Raw genomic sequence first — 18,469 nt, 5'->3', positions numbered from 1 at the left:
AGGCAGTGCTCACAGCAGCAAGGCTGACAGAGTTCCAGGAGCGTTTGGACAACGCCGCCGGGCACGCGAGGTGACTCTCACGGAGACCGGGAGCGGCTCTCGAGGCTCCTTTCTGGTCCCGCCCTCACGGCAGCCGCTCTGCGGCGCTGCGCCCCGGCCCGCCCTCACGGCGGCGCGAGCCCCGCCCCGCGCTGTTCACGCATGCGCGCGAGCGTCCGGATCCCGCACGGCCCGGGCTGTCACGTGACTCGGGCGGCGGATGCGGTTCCGGGTGAGCGCGGGCGCGCAGCGCAGCGCGGCCCCGAGCGCGGCCCGGCCCCGCTCCCGCTCCCGCCAGGTACGGCCGCGGAGGGGCGGGAGCGCCGAGCCGCGAGCCGCGGCCGGGCTGCTTGGGGCGGGCGAGGGGCGAGGCGGGGCCGCGGCCCGACCGCAGGTGCGGAGGGGGCGGTGGATTCAGCGCGGTGGCCTGGCCTGGCCGGGGCGGCGGTGAGCGGGGACCCCGCGGCCGGGCAGCTCCTCGGCCCCGCTCGGCCGCGCCCGCCGCTGAGGGAAGGGCTGTGAACACGTAAATGTCCGAGGGGAAAATCCCCTGCCCTGGCCCGCGGGATTTCGCATAGCGCGGCTGTTCCGCTGCGGGCGCAGCCGTGTCGCGGAAGTCAGAGTTGCTTTCTAGCGCCTTTTGTCTTAGTTCCTCCTGTTTCCTGTTACTAATGCAATACGCTAAATAGTGGTTGATTATTTAGTGTTGACTTGTATGCATGTTTAAGTCTTACAAAGGAATATCTGGGCAGGGTATAAATTCTTTGGGATTGTTTGAGAAGTTAGTGTTTACCCTTAAATAAATTTGAGTGGTGCAGAAATACAGACCCTCTGTTGCTCTGGATGTGGAATTTAAAGTAGTATCCTCGGGAGGAAAGCAAGAGTTTTCAAGACTTCTCTTTCAGCTGTCTGACTTTTCTGTGCTTTGATGGTGAGAGAAAGGAGCAAAAGGAGACAATTTATCTGTTATTAACTACAGTCCTTGCATTGTCCCATTTGGATATTTGCAAGTGGTAAAGTCTGGAGGGCCATCTTCAGCTTTGGGAAACTTGTCCTGGATTTATATGGCTAATCTGGCCACGTTCTAAAGACCATTGGAATTATAGAAACATTTAGAATTGAGCTACATCCTGTGGGTTTGTGTACCAGAAGATGTGTCTGTTCCTTGCTTTAGGCTTGCTGTAAATGTGAAAATTACTCTTAAAAGCACCTCTTTAATGCCTGAAACCTGGAATTAACTTGACATTCAGTTAATGTTTCTGTTGACAGAATAAAGGTGAAATGTGGGGAGGGGGAATGTAGGGTAACCTTGTTTTGAAGTTGATTTTGACTTTTTGAGATGGAAACAGCTTTCCGTTCTTTGCCTGTCAGGTACACTAAAAAAAATGTAAAAATGTAAATTTTCAGTAAAAATGCTTGACATTGAAGTTGTCCTGCAAAGTTAAACTTTGTATTTATTCTATTTTAGATACGGGGGTGCTGATCAAGTACTGAATATCGGTGTTAGTACTGGATAGGTAGATATGACCATGGAAATGTCTGGCTTGTAATTATTTGTGTATTTGCCTGAGAATTCAAAGGTGAAAACCTAAATAACAATTTTTGCAAGCAGCCTTTAACTTCATTAATAAAATGATCTCATGCTTTCTGTTGTCCTTCTGTCCCACCCCTTTTTTTAGGTCTTTGGGACAGACCCGAGTCTCTCTTTAGCTGTACTGTAAATTTTTATAAATAGCAACTTTTAACAGGCTTCTTAACACTGTTTTACTTGATATTCCAGAACCTACCAGCTAAGGCAGCTTGGTATTAATGAGAGAACTCTGAAAATTATCTATTTTTCTAGGAAAAAAGGATGAAAACACTGATGTTTGACCTCTGGTGCAAGCAGTGACATTCTTCAGATGCAGACTTAAGTAGGTTTAACCTGCTGTTCTGGAATGGAAATTTGTTCATTAGCTGTAGTGAAAGAGCAGTGGGTTTGAGTGATGTGTTCCCTTTTTGTAATACCATAACTTGCCTGTTGAGATACTTAAAAATATAAAAGGCATTGTAGAGTTCTAAAGTCCAGTGGCTCCAGTAAGAGAGCAGAACCTCCTGGCAACCCTGCATCCAGATATTCTTTGATGTGCTGAAGTTTCTGACCTTTAGAATACTCTCCATCTTCCATTTCTTTGTGCAAAATAGAAAGTAATGAGCAATGGAGGATAAGATCAGGCTTGCTGTTCTTGGAAACCAAACCTTTTTGAGCTGGCCATGAAGAGTGCTAGCATCAGGTAGAAATTATTTGCCTTTTTTTTCTACGTGACTGATAAATGCTTGCATTATTAAAATTTACATTTCCCAAGTTACATTTCTAGATTTACAGCTGAATTAAAAAGGCTTTGGCATTTTAAAAACATGTCAGCAGTGCCACAGCAGGGTAGAATGAGTATTCTAAACTCAGCTTTAGTTTGCATAAGCAGAAGTAGATTTTTTTTTTGCCTGCTAGTAAGCATTTATATTAGTTGATGTAAAATAACTGATGTCATCACTTTTCTAACTTTCTTGAAAAGATTACCCTTCCTTCTTAATTTCTCATTCTTCTAGTTGACAAATGATAGTGCTTTTATAGCTAAGACTTGAAGTCAAAACATGCAAACCAGCTACTTAGTCTGGGTGTTAAGTAGGATGCTGAAAACTTAAATTCGGTCATATCTGAAGTGGAACTCCAAGCTTGCCTTGTAAGTTGCTTTCAGGTGTCCTGTGTGGCACTTAGCAAATGATTGCTTTATAATCTACCTTAATGAGAAACTGCTGGTGAGAATTCTGCAAGAAGTGTGAGGAGTGTTCCATAAAAGCACCTTAAGCTTAGGTAACAGCACGAGTAGCTCTTAAACTCTTGTCTTAGTACAACAGGTTTACCCCAGTGTGATGAAGTAAGTGCAGGTGGAAGTGCTTCTGCACTGAAAGGCTGTCCATTTGGAATTAATAGGTGTTACTTGGTGTTGGTATTCTTCAGAAGTGTGGGAAGAAAACTGTTCAAGTCTTGGAGCAAACCTCTGCTTTCAACTGAACTGTGTAGGGAATGCAGTGCAGCTCAGCTCAAGGGGAGCATCTTAAAGCTACCAGCACAGTCACAGGCTGGGGAGGTGAAATTTGGATGTTTTGACTGCCAGTTTTTTGTCCTTTAACAGTGAAGTCATGAGTTAAGATTTTCTTTCAGGTTTATAGTCACCTGCATGTTTGCATCAGCTGGTTTGTTCCATGCTGCTGGAACCAGTAGCCTTCCTCCACCTCTGCCTTCTCCTGACTGCTGAGGGCCCCTGGAGAAGCTCCTTGGGCTTCATCTCAGTGTCCTGAAACAAAGGCATAGAGAGCTCTGCACAAATTCACTGTTACTACAGATCCAAGTGTGAGCTTCCCTCTGAGCAAATATTTAAAACCCGCTGTAGCAGCCAGCAGGTTGGTGGCCAGGAGTATCCACACCTCGTATGCAGAGAACATCACAGCTTGGTGAGAGGCAGGACTTGTTTCCAAGCAGTGCTTTAGTCAGGACAAACAGGGAGAGCTGGCAGAGCACTGGCTGGGGCAACGTCTTCACAGTGCTGAAGAACAACAGCTGAGAGGTGCAGGTGCTGAATGTCTCAAACAGAGTCTGGCCCTTAAGAGGAACTAGGTTCCTACCTTCGAGAAATTTTATTTAAATTTTCTGGATGAGGGAAGCAGGGAAATGTCAGTAAAACAGGCTTAAATTGAGATCATTAGTGTTTAATTTGTACTACTGCAGTTTTACAAAAAGATCACTTAATTTTTCTTGATTAATCAACTTGGATAGCGTAGCTTTAAGCATTGCAGGACATTTTAAAATCAGGTCAGGAGAAGAAAAAATTGGATTTGCCATGAAAGGAAAGCTGGTCCTGCGGAACAGTAAGTGTAATTTGGTTTCCAGCCATGTTAAAAAAATTGTATCTCTGGGTTAATAAGCAGTATTGGTTGCATTCAAACTTTGTACTTATGCTGTTCTGTGTTGATTGGTTCTTTGCAAAATACCATGGTTTCTTGTTTTGATGGATGTTGCTTTTCTTAATACCTTCATTGATAAGTTTACCTGTTTCTGCTAATCTTTAGAGCCAACACAGCCAAGAGCTTCCACTGGTTTGGACTTTTATGTCAGCAGAATGGTTTACCATGTTCTATTATTGGGGATTCCTTGTTGCTGGTGATGGGTGAGCCTGAAAAACAACAGCTTTACTTGCACATCATAGGGTGAGTTCTCCAAAAACACTGTCTTAAATAGTTATCTTTGAAGTGCTTGGGTTATTTGGTTTTGGTTTTTTTTAATGGCTTGTAGTTGAGATCTGACCATCTAGACTTTTTCTCAAAATATACACTTATTAATTACCTCCTACAGAATCTAGAGACACATCAGGTTTCTTACATTTTGGAGTGAACTGGTGTAATAATAAATGATAGAATAGGTTGCTCAAGGCCTTAATTTTAACTGAGGGGTTGATCCTCCTTGACTGCATTAAATCCCTTCCAACCTAAATTATTTTATGTTAAACCATTCCACAAGGAGTTTTGTGTGAAAAAAAAAAAGTAAAATGGAAACAAACACAAAACTTTTCTCTGTATTGTTCTGTTTTTATTCTGCATAATACCTCAACTTGATGATAAATTAAAGGATGTGTTGGAAGCATGGGAATTACCACAGTATTGAATAACACCTTCTGTTATGTTCCTGCAGCTCCTCTTTAGCCCGTTGTGCTGAAGACCAGAGGTTCTGCCTGATCAGGAGTCTCTGTTAGCAACTGAAGTTAGCAGGAGAATGGAAGGGGTTGAGTTTAAGGAAGAGTGGCAAGATGAAGATTTTCCAAGGTTTTGAATTCTTTTTTAAAGTAATTTGGATCAGACACATAACATCAGCAATAAACCACCTCTTGGTCTTACTAGTGAACTAATACTCAGTAATAATCTTGAAGTGATTTCCATTAATATAGCAGTTTTGAAAAGGTTTTGTGGCATATTTCTTCAGGATTGCCACTGTTGATGTTTCCAGTGTTTCTGAAATGAAGATTTGTAAGCTTGGCTTTGTTTATTTCCTGTGATAATATTTTGCAACTACATTGTTTGCATATTACTCCCAGTGCCTCATGGCCCAAATATTTCGTTAAGCAAAATTTCTGAGGAAAGTCTTTTAAAGTTAATGCTGCTTGGGCCTACAAAAAAAAAATTAAATCAGCTTTAGATGCATTCTATGATAACATGACTAAACTACTTCTGTAATTTATTTCATGTCAAATTTTGTCAAGCAAGAATATGACAAGTTTTCTTAAGGATGACACACTGGTAGTAGTCAGTGTTTTGGTATTTGTCACAGGATGGGATGGTCACTTGAATGCTGCAAAGGAATTGTCTGCTGCCTGGGTGTTTGTTAATTGAAACCTTGAACTTAGGCTATAAGTTAATTCAGCACTAACTTTACAGTGGGTTTTTGTAGGAATGTGTAAGTCTTAATATATGGCATAAAAAATAATGTCAAAGCAGGTTTGTAACAATAATTTCTTTGTGTCCCAGGCCCCTGCCAGAGGATGATCCTGTTGAGTCTGATGGATTGGCTGCAGCTGGAACAGAAAATGAAGCTGGTAAGAACATTCCACTCCAGCCCAGCTGACTGCTTTCTACTTAAGTGGCTGCTTTAAAGCTCCTTGGTGTGGGGGGATTTTTTTGCTTGTTTGGTTTGGTTTGGTTTTTTTTGTTTGGTTGTTTTTTTTTGTTTTTTGTGTTTTTTTTTTTTTTTTTTTTTGGGTCGGTTTGGGTTTTTGGGTTTTTTTGGGGTTTTTTTTTTGTTTGTTTGGGGTTTTTTTTGTTTGGTTGGTTTTTTTGTTTCATTGATTGAAGTTTTGGAGGTTTTTACATGTAAAATTTGTTTGGATATTGTCTGTCTGCTTTACTTGTGACATTTTCAGTGCTGGATTGGTAACCTGATTTTATTCCTTGCTTTCAACTCCTGCCTAAATCATGCCAATATTTGCCTTGTACCTCAAAGCATTCTGTGTACATTCAGTGTATTCACAGAAGAGATTCTTTAATTTTACGTCCTCACTGTTGTCTGTCAGTCTTTTTGGTTTTTTTCAGCTTGTACATAATTTTCTGTTTTATCAAAGATGGTCATGATGTCACTGAAGCCTAACAAAAGCAAGTGCTAGGGACATGAATCTGTTGTATTATTTACAAGATTTATTCAGTGTAGTATCTGGAGCAGCTCCTGGGACACCTGGATGCAGCAGACAGGGGTAGTAGTGTCTGCCACCCTGTTCAGACTGTGTGTGTGCAATGGGTAACTTTAGAACTTCTGCCTGCTGTTCTTTCCATCCCCTATTAAAGTCTTATTCCAAAGATACCTTGTTTCAATTATGGGCGTTAATTTATAATGCATATGAGAAAGAACTGTGCTCTTCTGTCTTGGTAATTTGCTTATCTAAACTTGCTTTAGCTTTGAAAAGAAATAATTTGCTTTCTTTAGATACAGAGGGTAATGGAACCAAATTGAGGAAGAAACTGATGGCTCCAGATATTAGCTTAACTTTGGATCCCAGTGAGGAATCTGTTTTGTCTGATGACTTGGATGAGAGTGGAGAGATTGATTTGGATGATTTAGATACTCCTTCAGAAAATAGCAATGAATTTGAATGGGAAGGTGAGTATTTTGGTTCTTTTGTGTGATACTCTAAAATATTTTCTTAGTGTAGGTCAACTGTTTCTCTAGTAAGAAATAGCTATGGCTCAATAGTACCAGAGGAGAAATACAAAGGGATTGATTATATTAGGAATTAGAAATAGATGCAGTTACTTTTTAAAGAGCAAATCAGACCTCATCTGATCAGTAAACAGGCAAACAGTTACTAGCTGTAACTGCAGGTAAACTTAGGTGAAGATCATATGCATATGCATCTATAAGACTTGAAGTTATGGAAAATCCTCTATTGCAGTAAGTTTTTAAGAATCACCCAACAGAAAAAAGTACCCAAGGTATTTTACATGTGTTAAGAATGAGTTTTAAATAAAGGGAGCCAAACAAAGGGATATAGATTAGCTACTTAGAAATTGCTGAATTGCAATTTAAGGAGGACTGAATAGTATTTTTAAAAATACTAAATAATACCTGATCTCAAATCTTCCTGTGGTGAGAATGACAAAAGCTCAGTAGCCTTAGAGTATGCATATTTCCAGACTGACTAGTAGAAGATCCTCTATTTTATGTCAAGGAACTCTGAAACTACTTCATAGGAATTTAAAGTAGCTATAGCCACACTAGTAATGATCTCAGTTTTAAGACATTAATAGGTGTTATAGGCAAAACCTGGAGATTCTAACAAATTTTATTTGAGATAAATGTTTTGTGTAGGAGTTAAAGCACAAATTTTAAACTTGGAGTTTAATGATGTCTTAAGGCCCTCTTTATGGAAGCCAAGAACAGTTGTGTTGGGCAAATTGTTGGAGTCTCTAACATCTGTAAACTTCGTGATTTAGGAATGTCTCTAATAAGTAAATATGTAAATTCAATTATTATTTTCTCATCCTGAAAATAAAATAATTTAAATTCCTGAATAAAGAGGACGTTCTCTTTTCACTGTTATGTTTGAAACACTACCTGTGGAGAAAGAAACACTTAAGAATAAGGGGGTGGTTTTGGTTTTTAAACAGCTAAAGGCATATTGCAGTGGAAGTTTTCTTAACAGAGATTGTGTGTTTAAATTTGTAAAAGGATTTTCACTGTTTTAATGAAAAAGAATTGGTATTTAGGGTTACTTTTGCAGTGATGCGAAGGAAATGTTCCGGATGTTTGTGTCTTGTTTTTAAAAGTGGCTGAAAAGGGTTTCTGTCTTTTCTTCCTTTAATGCTGCTGCCTTCATTTTCCTGGAAGGATAGTTTCAATTAACAGCTTTGTTTCGGGAACAGACAACTAACTTGCAGTAGGTTTTTCTCGCTTTGGGTAAGGTCCATGCAACAAAGTCAAGAATCATAATTTCATTGGAGCAAATTGTCTTACAGATTCCTGTCAGCACAAATTTCATATATTTTGATTGCACATGTGAATTAGATTTAATTTCCAATAGATTTGTCTGCATGTCTGCTTGCAAGGTACCTCAATGTTTTAAATCATGCTTCATGTAAATCTGTGATCAACCTCTGTAATTCTCATTGGAGTTAACCACTTTGTCTATTTTGGTGAAATTCATTAAGGTCTGTGTTCTGAAAGCGTACAATTAATTAGGCTTCTCCATGAATTGAAATTTTTCACATATTTGTAATAGAGAAAATTACAATCAACAGATAACTGCCAACATGAGTATGTGAATTAAAATATCCATGACATCAGCTGGTGTGTCTGACTGGCTGAAGAATACCAAAATAGATTAGACAGCAAAGTGGTTAACTTGTGTCATAGCTGATTGTCACTATGCATGGTATTCATAATGGGTCTTCAACATGTTCTCATTTTGGCAGATGATCTTCCAAAACCAAAAACTACTGATGTCGTTAGGAAAGGCTCACTGGCTGAGTACACTGTGGCAGAGGAGAAGGACGATGGTCGCCGCTGGCGAATGTTTCGGATCGGAGAGCAGGACCATAGGGTGGACATGAAGGCAATTGAACCGTACAAAAAAGTTATCAGTCATGGTGGTAAGGATTGCTGACATGCTCTGGGGAACTGTTGAGTGACTACTTCTTTAAGCTGACTTGGGGAGGCAGAGGAAGAGCTTTGGACATAAAGACTTGTGGCAATTCATTTGCTGCAGCGTTAAGACAATAGTTGATAAAATAATTTTTCTCTATTAAACTAAAGTTCCAAAATGTACACGTGGTCACGGGTGCCAAAATGCACCAATGTAATAATATATGCATAAAGGCTTGTGGCAATTCATTTGCTCCAGTGTTAAGACGATAGTTGATAAAATAGTTTTTCTCTATTAAAGTTCCAAAATGTACACGTGGTCACGGGTGCCAAAATGCACCAATGTAATAATATATATTTATCCTACTGTGTCACTGCTACCGAATTTTTTTCCTGGACTATTGAAAACTTTAACTATCGATCTAGTAAGGCAGAAATCAATTCATGACTCCTTCCAACAGTCTGTGAAGTTTAGGTTGGAAGAAAAGCTGATTAAACTTTAAGAACATAAGATATTAAATGTACTGAGGTTCTACACTGAAGCATTGGTTATAGATACAGTCTTTGACTGACATGAGCTTCAGCTGTTGCTTGAGAAGCAGACAAACTTGAGAAGGATACCTTGATGTTTTCTGTAATTGTATGAATGTGTCCATATGGATGTGTGTACATCTCTTTAAGGTAAATAATGAAAAAGCTTACTGAATGTGCTTGACTTTGTAAATGTAGTCAGTGCATTGTCACCTTTATAACTACTGCTGCTTATTTCTTTGTTTTTAGGTTATTATGGTGATGGGTTAAATGCCATTGTAGTGTTTGCTGTTTGCTTCATGCCTGAGAGCAGCCAGCCTAATTACAGATACCTAATGGACAATCTATTTAAGTAAGTCATCCTCTGCTGTTCTGGGATTTTGTTATTTTTAATATATTTGAGCACTACTAGGAGTTACTTTCAAATGAAGATTGTGGATATTGAAGTTTTCTTTGCTTGTCTCTCCAGGTATGTAATTGGCACTTTAGAGCTGTTAGTAGCAGAGAACTATATGATAGTTTACCTGAATGGTGCAACAACACGGAGAAAAATGCCAAGTTTAGGCTGGCTTAGGAAATGTTACCAGCAAATTGATAGAAGGTAAGAAGCTCTGCAATATTTTCTTACAATATTCACATGCCTAGAGATAGAAAAACTGCTGTTTCATGTGGTGTCTGGTCCCTTCTAGTTAAGACTTAATGAAGGAAATTGGGGTAGTGAAAACCTCTTCCTAAGCCAGGCAATGTGGGATGATGCTACAAACATGCCTGGGTAGTGTTGTGTGTTGGATTTTTTTGGTTGGTTGGGGCTTTTGTGTATGCTTTTTGTTGCTGTTGTTCTCAGGGTGTTTTCTTAGTGCAAATAATACTCTTAGAATACTGAATATTGTTATCCTGTGGAATATCCTTACATCCTTATCCTTAGAATTTAATGTATTAACATAAGGTTAATAAGAGAGGTTCTTTGTGTACCACTTCATCATTAGTTCTGTAAAAAGATTCAAAGGAGCTTCTCCTTGGAATATTATTTCCTTGTCAAATTGATACTGTATCTTTAGTTTTTATTTTACAGTTGTGTAATATTTTTTTCCTCTGATGGAGGCTGACTTCTAATAATGGGATGTTAGAATAATGTGTTTATGTGACAGTTGTGCTCTTCAAAACATACTTCTTGCATATTCCAAACCCCCTGGTCATGCTGCCTTTTTGTTCTAGTAATTATCCATTGTTTAAATCCTTCAGGTTAAGGAAAAATCTGAAATCATTGATCATAGTTCATCCTTCTTGGTTCATCAGAACTCTCCTGGCCATCACAAAACCTTTTATTAGGTAATGCTCTGGAAGCTTTTTCATAAATAATTCTAACAACCGTTTGCTTTGATCTTAAAAGACTGTTTTAATATTGATATAGTGAAAAACGTTTAGAGTTGTAACTGTACCCTGCATTTGTTCTTCCACAGCTCAAAATTCAGCCAAAAAATTAGGTATGTCTTTACCCTGGCAGAACTAGCTGAACTCATCCCCATGGAATACGTTGGCATCCCAGAATGCATAAAACAGTACGTTTCATTATTCCAACATCTTCTACATTGATTGTGGTTTAGGATGGGTAGATGCTGTAATCAGTGTTTGGTTTGAATGTAACACTTGGCACATAATGACTTAACTGAGATTACTGCTCTTTGTAGGAGTGTCCATGTTTGACCTCATTGCTAAAGGCATTTTGGAATGGAGTAGCATGGACAGCCAAAATGTTAATGTATAATCATTTTCACAGTGGAGCTTTGTGCAATTACTAAGTTGTGGTGTGTGAATTAAGTCTTCTAGAGAAGGTCTCATTCCAGTTGATCTGCACCTTGGTGTGTATATTAAACTGGCTTGTGAGTGAGAAACTGTGGGCACGTTGATACTGAAGTTATTTATAATGTCTTCTAAAGTGTTTAAAATGTGGAACAAGTTAAGTGTTGAAATATCACTTGGATTGGGTTCTCATTTGAAAGAAAAGCAGTGATGGGAAAATGCTGAATCCCTGCCCACTACAGTTCTAAGCTATTTTCGTAAAGAAACGAAGACAGCATCAGTGTATTTTTTTTCCTTCCCATCCAGATAAAAATAGCCATTTTAACATCGGCACAATTCTGCTGTCAAACAAGATGATCCTTTTGTCAAAAGCATTTGTGAATGCAGTAATAGAGTAGAAGCCATAAACTTGGATCTTAAGAAAACCAGGTGAAAACACTAACAATCCTGATGACAGCCTGTTAGAGGGTATGACACAAACCCTGTGTTGTCTGCATCCTAATAGGTGACACAAACTGGGGGAAGGTGGCCCAGTGTCACTGAGGGCACATCCATGCTGGACAAAGCCTTGTGCCCCCTGCAGATGGCTGGCTATTTCAGTAGACATCCAGCTGCTGTCAGTTCCACAGTTTAACTCTGTAAGACAGAAAACCAGTTTTCATGGGGTGGGAGTGAAACACATGACAAAGCTGAGGCAGCATTGTGCTGTCTTTAGAATTTTTTCGACTGGGGTTTTATGGGTGTGTTATGAATATTCAGACTTTCATTCTGAGTTTTAAAAGATTTCTCTCTGTATTGATGAACCTTTAACTGTTTTGCAAAGTCTGGACATGGTTAACTTAAGAGTTAATTCACAGAATTCTGTGGAGGGTTATATCTGGCTTTAAACTGTTATGGATACAGACTTTAGATTTTATTGATGAATGCTAACACTATGCAAGAGGTTGTACTGAATTCATTTCTTATGTTGTAGTAACTAAATCTTAATGGTTTTTGTTTAATGCTGATAAATGTTGGTACAGTGTCGTTTTTTTCTTCATTATATCAGTTTGAAAATTAAGTTTCTGCAAACTATTGACACTAATACTGGTTTGCAGCTTCTGTTGATTTTGGCCTCTGTGTGTTGTATTTACTGAAATAAAACTTTTCCTCACCAAGGTATGAAGAAGAAAAGTTTAGAAAGAAACAGAAAAGGTATATTCATCTTTTGATTAGGGTTGCATCTACATAAGACAATTTGCACTGCAACTAACTCCCAGTTGATTGGCTTGCATAAAGGAATAAGCATTTGTAAATATAAACATGCACTAGTGCCCAAGTGTTTATGCATGATAGCAACTATACTGTACTTGGAGGCAGTATGGAATCTCTTAAGAACTCACCCTAGGTGTTCAGACAGCTATTTGTAAATAGTTTCTATTACACTTTTTTGTGAGATGCTCACTGTTAAGGGGATACATGGGTTCTCAACTTGAAGTCTTTAAGAGGCAGAAGTAGTGCTTCTGTATGAACCCATTAAAGCAAATGTCATTGTTTCTAACAGGAATTATCTCTGGAGATGAGCTGTATTTAGTTCTAAGCTGTAGCTATGCATTAGCAGAGATGCAACTCCGTAAGAAGTTTTAATACTGAGTCTTGTATTTTTGGTATTTGCTACCTTTGTAGTTATTAACTTGCATAGATGCAATCTAAATTAGTGTTTTAGTGCTGTTTGTATTTGCAGTGCCTACGTTCCTTCCTAATAAATACTAGATTTCTACTTTGTTAATTTCTAGTCTCCTGCTAACTATTCAAGCTATTCCACAGCTGATTAATTTTTTGAATGGATATGTTATTTTTTCACTCACTAACATATAGACTGAAAGATTTTGCTACTAACTTAGGAGTTTTTTCAATTACTTTTCCTTTGTGTGCCTAACTATTAAGGAAAGGCTTATTGTCTAAATTGGGTAGGGGAACACTGAGATTGAAGTAAAAGGAATTTAAATTATTTCTTGAAGCTCATATGTAAATCTAGGCATGTGTTGAACATTCTTCAGGAATTACTCCAGTTAAGTGACAATTTAAAAGATCTCCAGTAGAACAAGCACATTTTAGTGTCCCTGTTGACAACTTCACCTGTATTACCATCACTTTTGTAAAAAGTAGTATGTTCTTCAGTGAAAATTAGATACAGAGATCACAGACAGAATTGGATACTGAGCCTTCAATCAGGTAGAAAGCAGCTCCTTTTTATGGATTTGTGGCCCAAAGGAGCTGTCACTGTTTCTATCATTTTGAAAAACTGGCTGGTTATAGTTTGAGAGACTGGACAGGTATGTTAGGCAGATTGTTAGAGATAGTCTCTCACTTTGAACTGCTGTTGGTTTTAAAATTAAGTTACCTCCATGCACAACTTATTTGCCAGAAGATGTTATCAAGATTGTAGTTTGTTCTTACTGTAAAGAGGAAAAGTACATTTTATGCAGGGCTTCCAATCCAATCATCCCCTGGTTTCTGCAAAGCAGCATTTTGTTTGCTGGTCCCAAAGCAGATAGTAAGAAATAAGGTACAAAATGAAACCCACTTTTATCAGCACGATGGTGAATTTTTCCAGGGTACTTGCAAGAGTTTTAGAACATAATAGACAAATTATTGTAGTTAAGGAGCCTCTTCACTTTTGTTAATTCAACTAGTGCTATTATCTTTAATGTTATAGTAATTAAGACAAGAAGGTAATTCAGTGCTTATGAATTCATCAGTGGCAGTGCTTGCCAGTATTGTCATGTTACCTGTACTGTGTTTCTGCTTGCATTTGTTGTTATGAGCACAGGCCATGCTTTTTTCTTCTGTAGTCAAACTTGACTTGCACTTTTTAAATGCTTCCCCTCAAGTTCTGTAGTTACTTAAATGATTTCCTAACAATTTTAATTAATTTCTAGGGGGTGGTAGGAAAATAGATGTTTAAAAGAACCCAAACATCATTACTACATTAAATAAAAACCTTAATTTAATATTTATTTACTAAAGCTTTTCCCATATAAAAGCTTTGTGTTTTCCTGTTAAGGTTAATATTTTTTTCTTAATAAGATTAGCTGTCAAACTATGTTAACATAGTTTAATCTTACTACTTTCTTTGCTAAGCAGAGTTGACCAAGAGCTGAATGGAAAACAAGAGCAGAAAAGTGAACAGTAAATTTGGAGTCCAAGCAAGACTGAAGAATACGCAGATGGAACGATGCTGTTTGTGCTCCATTACAGTGCATTCTCTGTGTGTATGTATTATATAATCTGTTGCAAAAGGTGCTTTGGACTAGCACACAATGAACTGCTTACTGCTGTATTGGTTTGTCTTGACTTTATTTGCTGTTTATGTAATCCTTTTATACTGCTAAACGGCAAAGAACCCTGTTTTCAGAGGATGTTCTTGCAACTGTTTATCTAAATGATGCATGTTCTTCAGTAAAATATTTATATACCTAAATGTTAAAGGAAAGAGATAATATATATATATTTTTATGACTGAACAATATATTGTGTGTACCTGCTGAAGGAATTCATTTGCAGGTAGACAAGGCCATAAGTTACTTCTTGTTATTGTATAAATCTGTTTTGCTGTAAATGGTCAAGTGCATTTCTTTGTTGTCATGAAAACTTGTTTGGATATTAACAATCAAATTAACTTGGCTTTCACAAATACAGAGATCGTTATTTTTGTTCATTTACCTTACACCAGCTCACTCCTTTACCTCACCAAAGTGAGCTTCAACTTTGGTGTCTTTCAGTCCATCACTCAGGATGCAGAACTGCAGTTCTGTGGTGGCAGTTTGTTGGCCAGGAGGTTTAAGCCTAAGCCACAAAAGCTGAACTGTCTGACTGGTAAGATACCAGACCTTTTTCAGCTGAAATTGTGAATTTAGATTCTGCTTCAGTATGTCAAGACTGTCTCAGCTAGCAGTGGGAAATGAGTTCGTTGCAGTTCTTTGTGGATGAATCCTGGTTGTTACTGGTGGGAACTCTGGTCATGCTCTGTAGAACTCGGGAGCTACACAGGTATTCTAGTCACAATACCATTTTCTGGGCAGAAATAAGAGAAATCTTACGCTGCCTGTGTCATTCCTGTAAATGAAACATCCATTTCTAAACCTGTTAGGTACATGTTACCAGCACTAATTCAGTTTTTAAGAAGTGTTTTAAAGGTTGGGGTGTTTTTACTCCCTGCAGTGGTGGTAAATCTGTGTCTGCAAGAGGTCTTCTTGGACACATAACTAGTGTGTCTAGGCTTACTGGGACAACAGTAATGCAGTGGTTGATACCTTGTAAAAGTTTGTAACATCTTTTTATAAACATTGCATTTTCCATGTAAGGGCAGGTGTACGCAAATAAATTCATTCAGGAGTTGAGCAATATAATATTGTAGCAAGTATATTAAATCTTTGCTTTTGGTGTTTACTGTGCTCACAATTTTGTCTTAATGCTAAAAAAATATCACTTTTGAACTATATTTAATGTTACTTAGTTACCTTATTAAAAAAAAAAAAAAAAGTTATGTTCAACCAGATTATTACATGACACTGATAAACAGCAGTAGTGAGATATCCCTGGTCAAGACTTACCAAATAACAATTAATCCACTGTATCCAGTGATACCTGCATAGACTCTGAGAGCATATGGATGTCAGGTGAGGGAAAAGTGCTCATGCCTCTGGAGGTTTACTTAAGTCTGCAGTTCAGATACTTTCACTGTCAGGTGAGGGAAAAGTGCTGGAGGTTTACTTAACCATCTGGAGGTTTACTTAAGTCTGCAGTTCAGATACTTTCATCTCAAGATCTAAGTCCTTTTGTTGCAGTAGTTGCTGTATCAGAGTTTCAAGGAGAGTGATAGGCAGGATGTATTCACACAACAGACAATATCAATGCCAAGTTGCCTTGCATCCACGCCATCAGGTTTGGATCTTGCTCTGAAGCAGAACACAAATGCACTTTCTTTGGGGCTGTCTTATCTCCTGCTTCAGTTTTGATGTTGCTGTAAAGTTCAAGTCAGTACATGGAGCACTTGCAGCCTGCTTACTTTCATACTTTCAGTGTGGTCTGTACAACCGTGCAAATCTGATTTTTACTGGGTTTGCATGTGCTCTAAGCTAAAAAGGAAGCATTCTGATTATCTCATTTCCATTTTTTCCTAATGGATAAAAGGAGTAGTTAGTCTCAGTAAAATTATATTCTTAATGGAGGGAATGCAGTTCTCTGTGTCCTGTGGCTTCCTGTGTGCATAGTGCAGTACAGAGCATGTGTATATTCCACATTTTCCAAATGATGGGATTGTTATTGTGTTTCCTGGTGGCCAAGGATTCTACAGTTTCATGCTGCAGTAGTATGATTTCTGTTGGAAATGTGTATGTGCTTATAAATGGTTTATTTCTCTAGCAGAAGTTGTTCTGAATGAGTATACAGCACAGCAGTTGTTCTGTCCCTAAAGATATGCAGCTTGAGAAAGAAATGTACTAAAGAATTATTCCCTTCTGCCTCCTTGCAGCTCATCATTTAGTGGTGAGGTGGATGTTTACAAAAAGCAAAGTGGTCCCAAAGCTATGGATAATGTTTTGTCAAACTTAACTTTTTTGAAATCTATAATATAATGTAATATATTTTAATATTTAAAAACCTGAGAAGTTGGAATGTCATACTTAAATAAAAATTATTTCAAAACTTGAATCACTTTGTGATAAGATATAGTATTGTAGGGAATTCACCTTTCAATGCCACTTCCTTCTAAAAGTATGAGTGATTTTGCTAGAATTTGGTGAGCCCTGTCAAGAAAAAATTCCATGAGTCACTGATTTATGTCTGATGTGGAGGTCTCTTTAGTTATATATGTAGTAATAAGTCATTACCCATCTCATTATTGCTGTGCACAGCTGAAATAGAGATATTTGGGCCAATGGCCTCTCGATGTGACATTCTGATGATTTCTGCAACGGGGTAAACTCAGAAGTGACAAAGAGATTCTAGAGAAAGTGTCATTAAAAACTGTTGAGTAGACTCTGGATTTGCTTGAATGTTCTTGATCTGTGTAATATGGCAGAGCCATGTTCGGATGGAGGGTAATGGGAAAGGATTTAGTGCTGAAGCAGACTGAAGAACTTTTATTCCAAAAAGGTAGAACTAGTTAGAATAATATATAACCTTGTTCATAGCAACACCGTTTGGCATACTTTTTTCCTTTACTGTCAGTAAAGAAGTGAAGAACAGCCCCAGTTGCTGTGAGGAACATTGCACTGAGAGACAGCAGCTCCACTCCAAATCGCAGCCCACGAGGATATTGGAGCCTGTGTCTGTTCCAGCAGCTTTGTGCATCATACCCTAAGAGCTCTAATGACAGTGTAAAACTTTCAGCAGTTAGTTGTGTCACACTTCAAGGTTAGATTACGTGTGCTAGTAATGGAATCTTTTATGAAGGACCTCAAAGTGTCATGGGCAGGAGAAGGTGTTGGTGGTGCCTGGTCATGTCAGCTTCACTGATTCATCTGCTGAAATGTCTGTAGATGACTGAAAAATATTGAAGTACATTGTGAATAGGCACTTTATTAACTAAATCTGTCACAAGGTGGAAAGTTTCTTGGTAAAAAGCGTATTTCTTTCAGTGCCAAATTTTTGTCAGTGTATCCTGCAGATTTATGCACTACTTATTATCTAAAAAGATGGTTTAAATTCATGTCTTCTCAAAAGCTGTTGTCTTTGGAAATGACTTGAATTCTCAAGTCATTCCAGTCTCCCTCAAAAACCTCATATGAGGAATGGAGAGGAGAGGGATAACAGCTTGCAAGCTTTTTGTAACCACAGAAGCCTTACAAATCTTGCAGTCAAAATTCTCACTCAGTCCTTATGGATGCAGGTCATTCTCAAGAGAATTTGTTTCACTGACTGCTTGTCAGAAACACTTGAAACAAGTGCTTTAATTATACTTTTTAAGGACACCTTTTAGTCAGAGTAACACTCTGAAAGGTAAGGAATATTTAAATATTCATATTCTGAAAGACATCTTGCAGCTTTCCTAGCTTCAAAATTCTGTGTTGAACTACACTGTTTCTTTTATCACATCTCATTACCCATATTAAACTAACAGGAAAAAAGCATTTGTGAGGAGGGTGCACTCATGTTAGTTTTTCATCATTCCCTTCAAGCATGACCGAGATCAGTGAAATTAAAGCCATTCTTTGCTCAACTAGATTTTTTTTCCAGTTTTGCAATTTGAACTGCCCAGATTCCTGTGATTTACATGAATTTTTTTAGTATTGAAAATGATCTGAAGAGAAGCTATCAGAATGCTTTCCAAAAGTCCTTACCTTACCATATTCCTTACTCTAGCTTGTTCAACTGCTAGTCAATACTGGTAAGATTGAATTCCAGGTTAATAATAACAAATAAACAATCACGGAGGACAGATGCTTAGTTTACCAG

General features: G+C 38.3%; 1 protein-coding gene across 6 annotated transcripts; it reads left to right on the top strand.

Annotated features, from left to right (window-relative positions):
- The first annotated feature begins 232 nt into the window (after window positions 1-232).
- On the top strand, window positions 233-17,050 carry BNIP2 (BCL2 interacting protein 2). Of its 6 annotated transcripts, none has more exons than XM_041468742.1 (13): window positions 233-337; window positions 4,147-4,284; window positions 4,766-4,896; window positions 5,596-5,663; window positions 6,545-6,718; window positions 8,530-8,706; window positions 9,479-9,581; window positions 9,699-9,830; window positions 10,472-10,558; window positions 10,690-10,788; window positions 12,188-12,223; window positions 14,156-15,719; window positions 15,799-17,050. In XM_041468742.1, the coding sequence occupies exons 3-12, from the start codon at window positions 4,847-4,849 to the stop codon at window positions 14,202-14,204; spliced, it is 975 nt and encodes a 324-aa protein (XP_041324676.1). In that variant the 5' UTR covers window positions 233-337; window positions 4,147-4,284; window positions 4,766-4,846; the 3' UTR covers window positions 14,205-15,719; window positions 15,799-17,050. The 6 variants fall into 6 exon arrangements, with proteins under 6 accessions (XP_041324676.1, XP_041324678.1, XP_041324680.1 ...); XM_041468744.1 differs by lacking the exon at window positions 233-337 and adding an exon at window positions 415-433; XM_041468745.1 differs by lacking the exon at window positions 233-337 and adding an exon at window positions 1,863-1,952 and having other exon boundaries at window positions 14,156-15,690; window positions 15,759-17,050.
- Window positions 17,051-18,469: the final 1,419 nt, after the last annotated feature.

The sequence above is a fragment of the Pyrgilauda ruficollis genome, unplaced genomic scaffold (assembly GCF_017590135.1).
Source record: "Pyrgilauda ruficollis isolate IOZ18807 unplaced genomic scaffold, ASM1759013v1 scaffold23, whole genome shotgun sequence".
Taxonomy (NCBI): Eukaryota; Metazoa; Chordata; class Aves; order Passeriformes; family Passeridae; genus Pyrgilauda; species Pyrgilauda ruficollis.
Note: the sequence above shows the minus strand (reverse complement) of the source record. Positions and strands in the feature narration are given on the sequence as shown.

Excerpts from the sequence above, each read along its gene's own strand:
- BNIP2 (XM_041468742.1), top strand. The coding sequence starts at position 4,847 with ATGGAAGGGGTTGAGTTTAAGGAAGAGTGGCAAGATGAAGATTTTCCA. Across the intron at positions 9,831-10,471 it reads TACCAGCAAATTGATAGAAG|GTTAAGGAAAAATCTGAAAT; the intron begins GTAAGAAGCTCT and ends TAAATCCTTCAG. Across the intron at positions 10,559-10,689 it reads ATCACAAAACCTTTTATTAG|CTCAAAATTCAGCCAAAAAA; the intron begins GTAATGCTCTGG and ends GTTCTTCCACAG.